Source organism: Epinephelus fuscoguttatus, linkage group LG19, assembly GCF_011397635.1.
Source record: "Epinephelus fuscoguttatus linkage group LG19, E.fuscoguttatus.final_Chr_v1".
NCBI lineage: Eukaryota > Metazoa > Chordata > Actinopteri > Perciformes > Serranidae > Epinephelus > Epinephelus fuscoguttatus.
The window spans coordinates 36,789,185-36,801,505 of record NC_064770.1 but is presented as its reverse complement, the minus strand read 5'-3'; the positions used below and the strand labels follow the sequence as shown (position 1 = coordinate 36,801,505).

General features: G+C 41.8%; 2 protein-coding genes across 2 annotated transcripts in view; both read right to left on the bottom strand.

Annotated features, from left to right (window-relative positions):
• usp43b (ubiquitin specific peptidase 43b) overlaps nt 1-7,642 on the bottom strand; it is a 128,307-nt gene extending 120,665 nt beyond the window's left edge. Inside the window, exon 1 of the mRNA XM_049560658.1 lies at nt 6,634-7,642. Coding sequence (XP_049416615.1) covers nt 6,634-7,260 — 627 coding nt within the window. The 5' untranslated portion in view covers nt 7,261-7,642. The remainder of the gene's footprint in view (nt 1-6,633) is intronic.
• kri1 (KRI1 homolog) overlaps nt 1-12,321 on the bottom strand; it is a 602,835-nt gene that overhangs the window by 123,066 nt on the left and 467,448 nt on the right. The window lies entirely within an intron of this gene.

Genomic DNA, 12,321 nt, shown 5'->3' with positions numbered 1-12,321 from the left:
ACAGGAAATTTAACGTTTACATAGAGTCTCTTTCAAAATAAAAGTACTAAGTCGGTACAACACTGTGAATTGATGTTTTTTTTTCCTCCAACAACAAACAAATGGGGTTGGGTTTAGGCAACAAAAGCACATGGTAAGGGTTAGGAAAAAAGGAACATGGTTTGGCTTTACAGTCTTACGTGATGCAAACACGGCTCTCTCAGTGAAAGCTGGTGTTTGTTGGCGCGTGCATATGCCCGTGGTTGTCTGGTGGGAGGGGCTTATGTGGAAAGCTGCAGGAGGACGGTGTATTTTCAAATTCTGCCTTTTTTCTTGGCCTTTTTCAGATTTCTGCCTACCCCATCTTTCAATATGTTTTCTTGGAATGTCGTGAACATATTTTCACATCCATTTAAAGTCTATAGTCTGTCAAACTTCACATTTCAACAAATGTCTCTGAGTCAGACTGACTGGAGAAGATTCAGTGTAGTACAGCAGATCCTTTTTAAATTAATGCCCTTGAAACATTCAGGGTTGCTATTAACCAGGAGAACGACGGACACACACTAACCTAAAGCTGTTGTGCGGCACAGTAATAACAGTAATTACCTTCAGAGCCTTGAGAAGGTGGCAATTGTCTCAGTGATATAATTGAGGTTTTTTATTGCTCTCTGTGGCATAATGGCCACTGGCCAGTCTGTAATGTGTGTAATCATCTAACTAAAAGATAAGGACAAAATAAGAAAACACTCTGTTCTCTACATCATTGAGTTAATGTTATATATTTTAACCAGTTATCTATTACTTTACAGCTCAGTGTTTCAACTGTGGGTCTGTTATTGAGTGAGAACTATATAAATTATGTCTAATTCAGTGATCTGTTTCAACCATTCATCTGCTACCTTCATTTAACCATTTGAACTGTTCATCCATTACTGGTACCTAACTATTTTAATATTCATTTACTTTAAACTTTACGGTTTAGACTTGGGATTTCCAACAACGTGGGACCATAGACTGTATAAAAGAAGTGCATGTAGCCACTGTGATGTCACTCATTGGTTTGTACCAATACCGATAGTAAAAGAGTGCTTCATTTGATATATATTTTTCTGTTTCATTCCGATACCTTGAAGCTCTGACACACCAAGCTGATGGTCAGCTATCGGTCAATGATGGGCGGTCAGTGAGCGTCTGTTGCCCTAGTTGTCTCGGTGTGTCGTGTTGAGCCGTCGGAATGGAAGTGAGGAAAGTAAACAAAGAGCTAAAGTCAAGAGGGAGTAAGATCGAAACAAACTCATTACGTAAGGTAAGATTATTTTTCTTTAGCCATTGGGCTCTTTAGCAGAAACGTTTTGTCATGGTTTGTGTTACTGTTCATGGTAAATATACTCTGTTCTTTCAGCACTGTGCTAACTGGCTAACTAGCATCAAGATGGTCCTCCAGTTTCCTTTTCTGAGTGACGAATACAGACAATCTGCAGGGGCAGAACGTATGTACTGGTTGGCCGTCAGCTACAGTCTTTGGGGTGTGTTCATGAGCAACTTTGTAGTCAAGACACTGGTGATTTTAGGTGACGCAACAATTTGGTTGCCGCTAGTTCTTTGAAGTCAGTTTGGTGCGTCTAAGCCTCTAAAGGTCGATTACAACGCCCAGTTGTATTCAGCATACACCCTGGCAGCAGTAGACCCACACTGAGTACATGCAACCCTGATCAGGAATCACTGCCCTCCTATCTCATTTTGTTTTACTGCAGCCAGCACCATAGATAATCATTAAAACTAAACATGGAGACGGCAAATATTGACACATACCTGTGAGCAAGGCCCACCGTCATCACATCACACATTTAGCTTCCTAAACAGGCTCATCAATATCCAGTGTAGGGAGGATGACATTCCTGCCCAGCTACCTTTCTTTCTCAGGCCTCTCGTGTTGTGGAAACCGATAAATGGGCTGTTGAGTAACTGTTTGAGTTTCAGGCTTTGTCCCTGTCCAGGCCTCTCTGTGCAAACACACCATCCTGCCAGGGGGGATGCAGAGAAATGCACAGGAACTGTCCAGATCAAAAGCACACATCTGCTCCCAGGTTGAAGAAACTCAACCCTTCGACTGCAACGTCAGAGACACATCTGTGAGAGTGGAAGCTCGGGACACCCTGGCAGTGTGAGCACCAAGCAGCACAGAGGTACGATTATAAAAAGCAGCCTCCCTGCTTCCACCTCTCTGGTCCTACAGGACAGGTGGTACTGGAATGTGGCAGAGCGCCAGGTTCAGCGGGACTTTGTTGTTGTGTTTTTTCTCCTGACTGGGACTCTGCAGCCAGCTGACCTGCGAGGAGGCCACTGCTGATTCATTAACTTTGAAGAACTTTTGATCAAAGCGGATGATTCCACATTTGCAGAGGAGATGTACATGAACAGCATTATTCAGTTATATAAAAAGGTGCGCTGCAAAGTGTACGTCCTGTTGAAAGGGCAATTGTCAAAAAGAGATCTCTTTCAACACTTGTCCTTTTATCACTTCTTATCAAAATTCATGTGATGTGAGGAGGGCTGCTATAGGTAGTCTTTTTAATCTGGCGGCTTTAGCTGAACCTTTCCAGTGCCCTTCTGACAAAACACCTGACGTTTGGAGGCCTGTGAAGACTGCTAATCAACTTACAGCAACAGTAGATTAATTGAGCATTTAAATGAAGACTGATCATTTCTGGAGGATTGTTTATAAGTGCTGTGCGCTGTCTGGAGTTCCTGCAACTGGGAGCTAATTTTGCCTCTCAGACACAAGCCTCGGAGCTATCTGATTATTTTATAATGCCTCCCTCCAGGCAGCTGTGGTATTACTCAACAGGCAATTTCAGAAGGCCTGAGCTGCATGAACTCTGGACCTCCTACGGTCACAAACCGCAGCCAAGAGGCACAGCAGAGAGAGTGTGTGTGTGTGTGTGTGTGTATGCTTTAACACAGGAAACATCTAATCACACACAAGGGGGAGTGTTTAGTGTTTTTCTTTGAACCCATGTTTTTAATCTTGGCAAGATGTTTCCATGCTGTTCCCTCTGATCACTGTCCTGAAAAATATCTGATATCTGAGTCTCACGAGATAAGACAAGAATGAAAGTGTGGAATTGGGGAAGCGTTGGCAGTGAGGATTTTGGTTGACAGGGGTAGTGGAGTCTTTCAAAAACCACAACAGATGGAGGAGAAAAAAAATTAATCAATGTTAAAATTGATTTGGACCGTCAATGCCGAGTTTAATACGCAGCAGATCTCAGGTTGGCTTCCTCATTACGCATATTCAAGTGTGAGGGAGAGACATGAAAGTGCCTCTACAGTCGGGGTCAGGATATTCCAGTAGCCACACTTGTACCCTTTTCTTACAGCGTAATTAGCATTTCCAAGAATAGATCCATTGTGGAGGTTTTTTTGTTCGCCGCTCCATATTATCTTCTTCATGCCTTGAACTATGGCTCAAAGAAATCCAGAGCAAAGAGCTGCAGGCAGATAAAGTACGGCTGCTTTTTGCCTCTCTATCTACAGCGTGGGCAGAGAAGGAAAGCCTGAGGGTCTCCTGATAGGGCTCTGTCGCAGCCCCTGATCCTCAGGGAGGGGAAAGTGGTACAGTAAGTTAATCTGCTTCCTGAGCCAGCGCACTTTGCATCACAACTTTTAAATAAACACTGAAATGTACACTCACACAGTCACCTGTACTTCACTTGCCATGCTGCAAGAGGAAATAAAACAGCAGTTAGTGCTGCACAGGAAGTGATGATGAACTTAAAGTCACAACACAATGCTAGCAGTGGTAGTGTCGTAATAATAAAGGGTCACCCGCTGACCCGGCGCCCTCAGACCGCAGTGACAGCAGCCTCGTTATCACCTCGCAGGAAAACACTGAGGTCACAGAGCACAGTGCTGCACGCTGGTTACGGCCTGTGCCGAGAGAAAGGTTGCTATACTGTTGGCAATTATAGCAAATGATGTAAACCTCATGACACCCCCTCTTTTGTCTGAACATTACTTTCAGGCCACTCTGTCATAGCGGTGTTTACGGCTCACTGTGCTCACAACATGTGATTATGTTTGACTAAACTCTGAGCTAACTGCACTTTGGGGACGTAATGTGAGAGTATGTGTTTAGTTAATGATAACCACTGAAACTCTAAGACTGCCCCGGCCTTTTTGATATCACCAGTGCTTTTCATTACTCTGTCATTAAAGACTAACTTCAGTTTTTGTCAACCTTGTTTTGTGTCTGAGTGACTAACAGGAACAATTTATGAAACTGGTCCAGTACTGAGAGAGACCTGCAGCCAGCAGCAGCAAAACAGGCTGCAGTGTAATAACTTTGGGCAACTGGTGCATTCATTTGCATTGGGAAGTCAGAAATTCCAACTGGAACACCTCCTAAACTCAGATTTTCCAGTCAGAAAGTCGGAGCAACCTCACCAACCCCGACCTCAAAATCCAAAATGGCTGCTTCTCACATTAACAGTAGTGAAAGCTGCAGTAATATTCTGTTTGTTAGAGCGTCTGCCTTCTGCCAGGTTCACACTACATGACATTGTTGTCTGCTCCGAGAGTCACTATGTCAGATTAGACGATTGTAGAGTCAGAAAACTGTGCCACAAGTTGGCCGACAGACTACACGATGGTCAATGGCTGTGACGGGAGAAAATCAAACATGCTAGACTTTCTGTCAGGACGTCATGAGGCGCCCCAGACGTGGCGTCAGTTCTAGTCTACTATGACACACTACATGAGATGAAACTATGGATTATCGTGCACGACACTCATGGTCATTCACGATCCAAGCCGACATACGACGCTGTGTCGGGCTAGAATCAGGCTGATATCGTGTAGTGAACTGGGTATTATGTGAGTCTCTTTAGATCAGTCGTACACAGTCCTGTCCAGCTTCTATCTGTTGACATGTTGCTACAGTGTTTGTCTGTTTGTAAACAACAAGGGCTAACCTGCTAGCACTGGTACTGCTAACAGCATTTTGGTTTTCTGACTTGTTGTACTGGAACGTGGTCAACTCAGGTGTGATGTCAATCCCTGCTTCGACCTCCGACTTCAGAGGTAAAGGTAAAGGGCAGCTAAGTATGCACCGTCAATTTACGTCCACTAAATGTGTTTGACAACATTATAGAAAGGATCCCTACAGAGACAGAATTTTCTGTCAAAGAGTAATGTGTTCACAAAGGGCACGAATAAAACAATTTGCATGAGTCAATTACATGTAAAGTCAATGTGAAGACGCGATTAGACGCGAATTGCCGCCGGGTGATGGACACAAAGGAAATGTCGCAAAATACACGAATGAAGCAAGTAGCATGATTTCATGTGATATGCTTCTTCGTGAGAGTTCTGTACTTTGGCGACCAATTTGCACTGCTAAGGACAATCAGCACTGAGATCCTCGGGACGCCGAGGATGTACCAGCAGAAGCTCATTCATTGATTCAGCGATTTCATGTGCGTATGACACGAGCTATTTGCGTGTATAAAGTGAGTCAACCCAAAATACTGTACTGTTCAAAGTCACATGAGTCACATAATGAGAAAATTCAACATAAGATTTAACCAGAAACAGCTGGAAATCACCATCGCCTAACCCACCAGACTCCATTTAAATTGATAGTAATTTTATCATCATAAAACACACTTCATTCAGAGTTGACAGAAACAAAATATAACTCACAAGAGCTGTCTTGGTCCATCTCTTCACTTTTCCATCAATCACCAAATCTGGTTTGGTTGATATAAGCCCATAATTCGCTCAGTTAGGTGTCAAAATATCTTGACTCTATACAAGCTAAAATTACTGTTTATTTAAATGAAGTCTGGTGGGTTTGGGGATGACAATTTTGGGGCTGTTTCTGGTTAAACAAAAAGGACCTTAAGTGTTTGTTTTTGCCACTGACAGGCTCAGACTGTTATTCTAAGTATCTGACAACATTAAGGAAAGGATCCCTACAGAGACAGAACATTGTTTTGAGGAGTAAGATCAACTACGCAGGTTGATTTTAGCGCTGCTCATCGTGGACTATATTGCTGTCATTGTTCATTTTAGTCAAAGCATACAGTTTGAAAACGAGGCGCGGCTCCAACTAGAAAACAATGTTTTGATGCATTGGATGTGCTGAATGTGCATATTAAGGCAGTACAGGAGGAGGTGCACATTAATAATCCTCCAGGACTGTAACATGCTCATGTTTAACCCAAACAATGTGTCATGTGACTGCAGTTGCTTCACATCCAGGTCGGAACACCTTCTCACCACAAACCAACCGCACCAGAGTTCGTTTGGAACCGGACTGAGACCACCTCTTCAAGAAGGTCTCAGTCTGGTTGTTTTGGTGCACACCTGAGTGTGATTGCTGTGTTCACACCTGCCCAAAGGAACCACACTGAGGGGGCAAATGAACTTGAGTTTGATTGAACCGAACCAAACAGGGCAGGTGTGAGAGCATCATTACACTCATGGTTCCAGTTACTGGACCAATTTCAAAAACGGTTGTTCTCATTAATCACTAAAACACAAAAACATGCTCCAGGTTGAAAAACACACCAAAGTTACCCTTTAAGCTCTGAGCTCATATCCACCTGTACACTGTGTGTGTTGCGGTATGTGTTACACTTTGTGTACCTTAAAGTCCACAGACAGCTGTGGGGTGTACTCCAGAGTCCACAGAGCCCTGACAAGTGATGCCAACTGCTCCGTGACTTCTCCCCTGACGAACCGCGTCTCATCACTTTTCACCATCCCGTTTATCCTGGTGTGATTCAGGTCCAGCTTGTACCGCTCCAGGCCCAGGTACTCTGCCAGCAGGTCGGTGTTGCTCAGACACTGGACCACAGCGTTCATGAAACAGGTGTTGCCGTGGTTCTTCAGCCCCAGGACACCCGGGATTTTGTCTGCGTATTGGTAAAGTAGTTTCTCTCTGCCGGCGCACAGGGAAGAAGACGTGCTCGAGGTGTTTTTCACCACACGGTCCCAGGTCACCTGTACGTCCTCCTTGATCATCCCCGAGCCGGCGCTCAGGGTGCAAGGTGCGCCATTCCGAAACCCCCCGTCGTCGTCCTCCGCGTCCTGCGCGTCAGCGTCTCCAAAGTGGGTCAAAGTGCCCAAAGTTTTGATGATTCTGTTCATAAAGCTCCCCACGGACTTTAACGATTTCCTCCTGAACAGCTTCCCAGATTTCGGCTTCTTCTCTTTGCGCTTCTCCTCCTTCGATGTCTGCATTTCCTCCTTGACTCTGCTCGGTCTCTCCATGACAGCGCCTCTACTCCGCTCGTCTCTTCTCACGCTGATAACTGTGTAAATTCCGACGCCGGTGTGTCACTTCTCCGCCAGTGTCCCCTGTCCGGATAGCAGAGGGAAAAGCGCACAGAGGTGACACCATCTCGGAGCCAGAGGCACAACAGCTCAGTGTTACTGCACCGTGCGCTGACGGTAAACCTTCCTCATCCATCCCAGCACTTACTGAAGGCGTTCATTCTCACTCCGACACCGCCGCTGTCACCAGCAGCATCTCGTCATGGCCGGCACAACACGAGCCGCTCTGCCGTCCAGCTGCAGCACTGAGCGTTCCCTCCCATCGCTCCAACTTCTCCTGAAGAGGCTTGTGATTGTGTCAGTGCTCCCTCCCACTTTGTGCACATGCAGGAGATAAGAGAGCAGTGTGCACTGAGTGGGCTCATGGAGTCAGCGTCTGACACACAAAGGTTTTATTCTACTTTTAATCAGTGGTTCGAAAAGTACCCAGAGGGTTTACTTAACTAAAGGTATCAATACCACAGTGTAAAAGTTTAAGTCTTTAATTCAGGATCCAACTTAAGTATAAATACATGGGCTAAATATTATCAGCAATATTCATTCTGCAGAAAAAAAACTCCCCTATAACTCCAGTTTTTATATTATTAATTGATTCTTAATTTGATTTGATTGATTTGATTTCATTATACTGTTGTAGCTAGTTAAGGTATATAGAGGACAAAAAAATGACTTTAGTATAAATAAATAAATAAATAAAATACAGGAATAATAAATAAGTAAATATGAACAGAAATAATGCATAAATAAATAATAATATATATATGAATAAATAATGTTGAAGTAAAAATGAAAATAAATAGATAAATAAATGAATGTGTGAATAAACATGGACAGAAATAAATGCATAAATAAATAAAGGAATATATGAATAAACAATGTTTGAATAAAATTAAAAATAACTGCTGCTTAAAGATGCATAAGAATAGCCAAATCTGATCAATAAACAGGATGTAAATAAATATCTTAAATTTATTTATTTGTACAACTACATTCATTTATTTCTGTATTTCTGTGTCTGTATGTAAATGAGGTAGGAGGTCCTCACCTCAGGATTGATTTCTCTATTTTATTTCTTTATTTTTTAATTTCAGCTTTTATTTATTCATCTACTGGTACTACATTATATAATAACTACATTATATACAGTTAGGTTGTTCCGTCTATGGTGCAGGCCCCTTCAAAAAGGGTCACAGGATAAATCTGGGCCATTGGTGTGTTAGGGGTCAAAGAAACACACAAGTTCTGTAACATAAATTGAATTAGCTTGTCCATATCTTTGACTTTCCCCTTAATCTTTTTCATTAAATATTAGATTATTTTCCTCTTTAAGCCTCAAATGTATAAACCTTTATTTAATCAGGTAAGTCCCGATAGAGGTTTGAATTACAGAAAACCATCTGAGGGGTTTAGATGGGAACTCTCACCTGAAATGTGACAAGTGGACTCAGCTCAAAAGACTTTTTTGGTGTTATTTAAATTAAAAAAAAAGAAAGAAATATGCAAAAATCTGTATTATATTATTATAAAAAATTATATTGTATATATACAATTTTTAAAAGAACAGAGCATTTCCTGACATAGGAACTCACACAAACATAAATAATAATAATGATAATAATAATAATAATAATAATAATAATAATGTTTTTATTTTAATTCTTTTTTATTTTTAATTTTTAGCTAAAATGCAAAGAAAAAATGCAATAATAAAGTGGGTTTTTTGTTTATATATATATATATATATATATATATATATATGTGTGTGTGTGTGTGTGTAATTCATTTCTATTCTATTTTATTTATTATTATTTATTTTTCATGACTTAGTGTTGTATTGTTGTTGCCGTTATTGTTGCGATAACTTGATATCGTGTTGTCTTGCTGTTGTTATTGCTGAAGCCGTTGTGTCATGAATATGTTCTATTTTGCATTTATGTTTTTTATCTATATATTAGTGCCTTTCAGTAGAGAAATTATTCTCTGTTTCCTGTCCAGGGACTACAGATGAAAATTAGCTTATAGCTACTCTGGTGCAGCTACGTAGCTGTGCACTGTCCCTGTTAAATAAATAAAAAAATCTATGTCAGATTACCTCATGCTATAACTGTCTAACAGATGTGCTGGAGTAAAAAGTAGCGAGATGGTAGTGTGTTCCTTATATGAATGAGTGAGCCCAGCAGCCCACAGAGTTAAATTCATTAGCTAATCCTTGGAGGCATTTATCACAGGTTATAGTGTCCTGGATTATTACTATCATTCCTAGGCTATGAGGTACTGTAGAGCTGCACTGCTTATCTCTTCTGCTCACTACACAGATAGGTTTAATCACACAGGCCTGTCTTACTAACACTAAAAAAACTGCAGATTTACTGCAGCAGAGAGCAAAAGCATGATGACTGACTCTCCTCTTCAGTGCTAATGCAACCTGAAGAGTGAGTCTGGGCCAAGGAGGGGAGCCTCCTACTCTGCTGCTGCTGACGGTGCTGTGGAGTACCACCAGCAGGCTCGATTCAAGAGAAGACAGTCACGAATACCCCGTTACATTTCACTGTACTGTTGACCCTGTGTTAGCCTACATATGACCATTAAAGTAAAACTGAAGTACTTCAGAGCTATCAGTGCACACAGCAGAAGAGCCTGCACTCAACTTCAACATGAACTAACTAACTAATCCCATGTAAGGAGATGCACCTTGGTGAAGACATACAGTAGATGTATACTGTTCCTCTGCATGTGGCCTATATTTTATCGTCTTTGATGTGAGAGAACATCTCCTACAAAGCAAAACACTTTGAACATAAACATGGTACCAACTAACAATTATGATAAGACAAACAAAAGAAAGAACAAGGTGTGTTTCTTTGCGAGTGCTGCTGCAGTCATAATTACATCAGTGTTGCTGTGTGGTGGTGGTGGCCTAATATTTAAGTCATGCTCTGCCTATAAATGGAGAGGTAATTTGCCTGTGACGCTCCTCTCTTTAAAGAAGGAAGTGTCATCCCCAAAGATGAAGTAGGCAATAGAGACCATCTGGTCGACTGAGTCATATATGCCGGCTGCTCCAGGAACAAGCACTCCCTTGGCTAAAAGAACAATGCACTATCACTGTCACAATGTCCTGCCATGGCTGCTGCACTACAGTAAAATATGACCACGGGCAAGAGCGTACAGTGCGCACATCAGGCATGGTTATTTAAAGGTTCTGGGCACAACTGAACTTACATGTAACACAGCACAATTCAAGTTCAGAAGTTTCTTTTGATTAATGTTTTGTGCACCTCTGTTTCTTTTACTAATAAAGGAATGCTGCAGGAATAAGTCATAAAACCTGTGAATGTGTTAGCATTTTAGCCTTCCAGGTTCCTTTGTCTTGAAGTCAAGGGGTTCTGCATAGGTTTTTGGTTAGATGTTGAAATAAGCTCTGTGGTTCACACAAGCTTGAGAGACTTTTGCGTCTTGTTCTACAACATAAAAAACATCAGTAAATACCCCACTGTGAATTTTTAAGCTTTTATAAGAAGAAAAAGCACGTAAATGTCTTTAAAAAGGTGGTTGCTAACAAGTGGTTAAATGAGGCTACAGAACATCATCATGCCAAATGCGGCTTTACAGCCTTGTTTTGGTGGTGAGAGCCCGGGCTCACTACGAAGTTGTAGCATCAGAAACCAACTAAAGAAGGCATCCTTTAATATCTGCATGGTACATGGCCAGTTGCAGTTGTAGTTTAACGGTTCCCGGGGGCGTCAGGGGTAAATGAAGAAGGACGAAAGTTAAGGCAGCAAAAGTCCGACTAGGGCGGGTGGGTCCGGTAAGATTCTAAAGCAAAACTCTGTTCTTTTCCCCCCAAACTTAACCATGTGTTTTTTGCTGAAAAAACAAACAAACAAAAAAACGCCAATTTGCATTCCGACGTAGTGCTTTTATTTTGAAAGAGACTGTATTTAAACATTATATTTTCTGTGAAAACTGAAGTGTATTTTGAAAGAAGACAATGTGAGGCAGTAGTGGCTTAGTGGTAGAGCAGGCACCACATGTACAATGTTGCTGCACTGGCTCGAATCCAGCCTGTGGCCCCTTGCTGTAACAGGCTGAAGTTGACACGGCGTCCCAGAACATCAAGAACCAACACACCCAGGGTCCCTTGGACATCATATGTGGACGTGGAAAGTCCACGACCAAACGTAGATACGTGACGAGTTCCGAGTGAGAATGTGTTGTTGTTGACGTTTAGTCATTCGACGGTAGTGTAGTTTTTTAATAGGCTAAAGTTAGCTTTTCCCTTCTGGCGATTGCATTTAGGCCTCAAAATTTGCAAAAGTGGTGTTCATTTGTGAAGATTATCTTGCTGAACAAAACGTGTATCATAAACATTTGTTTGCCACAGAGTGTATTTTCTGCAAGAGGGAACCAGGGGATGTTAACTTCCACCTCGGCATACAGAGAAACGTCATTCCTGGAGCACTCTACATTGTTTCCCTACCACAAGAACTACGAACGATCGCAGTTTTTAGAATGCAACTTTGAGCTCCTATTTCAGAGTAGGTACTCTCTTGTTCACATAAGAATATGCTGATTGGCCCTACACATGAGTGAATGCAGCACCAGCAACCACCATTTTTTAAAAATCTGTTAGCCATGGAAAGCAACAAAAATAAAATGAAAAAAAAAAAAAAAAGCATGGACAACTAGACCAACAGCGCAACCCAATTATGAGAATAAATGTTGTACATTCCTGCAAACCGCAGATACTTTACATTTGTACCTTATTATGTAGTGGATACATTGAAACTTGACATTTCCAGGAACCTTCTTGCTGGGAGGCCACAGTTTGGTAGCAGTTAAACTACAATCAAATCTCAGGAGCCTTTTCAGTTGTTAACTACTTTTGATCATGTCGTTTATGTAGTTAACTACAAACTGCATATCCACAGTACTCTCATGACGTCTGTTGCCATACAGTATGGCACAATGCCACCACCCATTGTCCATAGTTGTCCT